Here is a 2,491-nt window from a genome sequence, read left to right on the forward strand (position 1 = left end):
ATCCGTGCCTGATCACTAGCTCTTGTGTTACACAATGTTGCAGTTTGGCTAATTTTGGATGAACTATCCCACATTTGGAGAAGATCTATAGTAAAGGGCCGGATTTAGCCTGTAGTATATTGCAACATCTTGTTAATACAGTAATTTATTTGTCAAAGTACAAAAAGAAATTAATTCCCCCCAATACTGTTATATATATATTATATATATAATGCATTTATACTATCCACTTTAATATCCACTGTTCTTGGCACACCACCTGTATGTGTAAAGGCTGCAGGAGCAGAACCTTTGTGTTGGCCACGGCAGGAGCACGTGTTCCTGCTGGCCTCGAGGCCCGGCTGCTGCCAGCACGCCCACCCGGGCTCGGCACGGCTGCGGTGCCAGCGCGGTGCCAGCGCTCCCTGGCCAGCCAGGCCGTGCCGTGCCCGTCCCCGCGGCTGGCACCGGGCGCCCGGCCCCGCTCCCCGTGCCCGGCAGCGCCCGCGCGCCCGGCAGCGCCCGGGGACGCTCCCGCGCCCATCCGGGGGGCACCGGGGAGCCCTGGGGGCAGCTCTGCCACGAACAACCACCGCAATCCCAAAGCACAACCATGCACACACCAGCAAAGCCTACCTGGAGTAAAACACCGGCACTGAAAGAGGACTGAACCATAAATGCCACCAAACTATCAAGTAATTATCAGCACTAGAAGTAGATGAAAAAAGATACTAAAACTGAAAATGGCAACTGCATCATGACTTTGATTTAAATCCTTGCGTACAACAGCGAGTGAGCACAGAGCCTGGTCTGTGACTGAGCCTCAGAAGACAAGATACTGCTCTTATTTTTATTTCCTATTTTTAAAGACAGGCTGACTGAGAACATTTTCAAACGTGGGAGACTAAGTCATTAAACCAGATGCACTTGGATTGCTCTCCTCCTTTAGGGGATTTATTTCATTTTACTTTATCTGACAGAAGTCAGAAATAAATGAAACTACTGAAGGAAAGCTGAATTTTAACACATTATTTTCCATTAAAATTCTTCCACTGACTTTGTTAAGCTTTTCCTATGACCAGAAAATGAGGCTTTATCTAAAAAAGAATTTGAGACTGGTAGCTTTTCCTCACACACTCGTAAGCCCTACAGTCTCCTACTGCCTCAAAGCGGAGGATTTTTTCGAACCGTTCCCAAATCTGCATTCGTTCACAAACTGGTATCTCCGTTCTGTTTATACTCTGTTAAAATATTGAGAGTCATTTCCTCGCTTTTGGACTGCACGTTGTGCTCGCTCCTTCTGGATGATTTCCTGGTGGCCCTGGACAGCTTCCTTCGGAAGGTGTCGCCTGCCAGGAAGTAAAGGATGGGGTCAACGCAGCTGTTGAGGCTGGCCAGGCCCCTCGTCACTTGGTAAGTGGCATAAACCTTATCGTTGAAGGCACACATATCTGGGGTTTGAAAATCCACCCTGGCCCTTAGATTCAAGGTCTTCATCACGTGGAAGGGAAGGTAAGACACTGCAAAGACCGTCAACACAATGATGACCAGGTAAATGGATTTTCTCCTGAGAGGAGAATTATCCAAATCCTTGTAAATCAAAGCTTTCACGATGAGCCCATAGCAACCAAGAATCACTATGAAGGGGATGCAGAACATCAGCACGGTGGTGCACATGCTATAAATGAAGTAACTTCTCAGGTAATCGTCAGCCGTCGTGTCGTAGCACGTTATGGTTTTATTTTTCCTTATCCCTGTTCCTGAGTAGAAGAGTATTGGAGAAATGGCGGCCACCACGAGGACCCAGACCAGGCTGCTGATATACACGGCGTTCTTCTTCTTCAGCCTGCCCAGCGACTTGAGGGGGTGCACCACCCCCGTGTACCTGTGCACGCTGATGCAGGTCAGAAACAGGATGCTGCCGTACAGGTTCACGTGGAAGATGAACCTCTGCAGCTTGCACATGATATCTCCGAAGATCCAGTCTGTTTTGTTGAAGTAGTAAAAGATGAGGGCGGGCAGAGTCAAGACATACAAGAAATCGGCCAGTGCCAAGTTGAACATGTAAACCGAGATGCCGCTCCAAGGCCTCATGTGGAAGACAAACATCCAGATAGCCACGCTGTTGCCCAAAAACCCCGTGATGAAGACCAGAATGTAGACGGTGGGCAGGTAATAGAACTGGAAGCCGGTTTTGGTCAGGGAGCACTTGGTGGTGACGTTTCCCGCAGACCAGCCGCTGCTGGATAGCAGGTTGGGCTCAGTTCCGTTCAGAGCAGCAGAGAGAAGGACTTCGGTCATGATCCTTCCCCCAGAGTCACATAGGGCTGAGGCGAAGCAACGAAGTCTCTACAGGCACAGAAACGCATCTAAAAAAAGAGGAGAGCAAAGGAAACCTAGCTGGAAGGTGAGCCCTGCCCTGCTTTCCCTCGGAGGTTCGCGAGCGGCGGCACCGGGCCCCGCTGCGCTCCCCGCCCCGCTCCGAGGAGCCGCGCACGCCGCCGCCACCGCG

General features: G+C 50.4%; 1 protein-coding gene across 1 annotated transcript; it reads right to left on the minus strand.

Annotated features, from left to right (window-relative positions):
* Nucleotides 1–657: 657 nt before the first annotated feature.
* Nucleotides 658–2,280, minus strand: P2RY1 (purinergic receptor P2Y1). Its single transcript, XM_063167464.1, has one exon. It carries the CDS (start codon nucleotides 2,278–2,280, stop codon nucleotides 1,189–1,191), a length of 1,092 nt encoding a protein of 363 aa, XP_063023534.1. The 3' UTR covers nucleotides 658–1,188.
* Nucleotides 2,281–2,491: the final 211 nt, after the last annotated feature.

Source organism: Melospiza melodia, chromosome 12 (genome assembly GCF_035770615.1).
Source record: "Melospiza melodia melodia isolate bMelMel2 chromosome 12, bMelMel2.pri, whole genome shotgun sequence".
Classification (NCBI taxonomy): Eukaryota; Metazoa; Chordata; class Aves; order Passeriformes; family Passerellidae; genus Melospiza; species Melospiza melodia.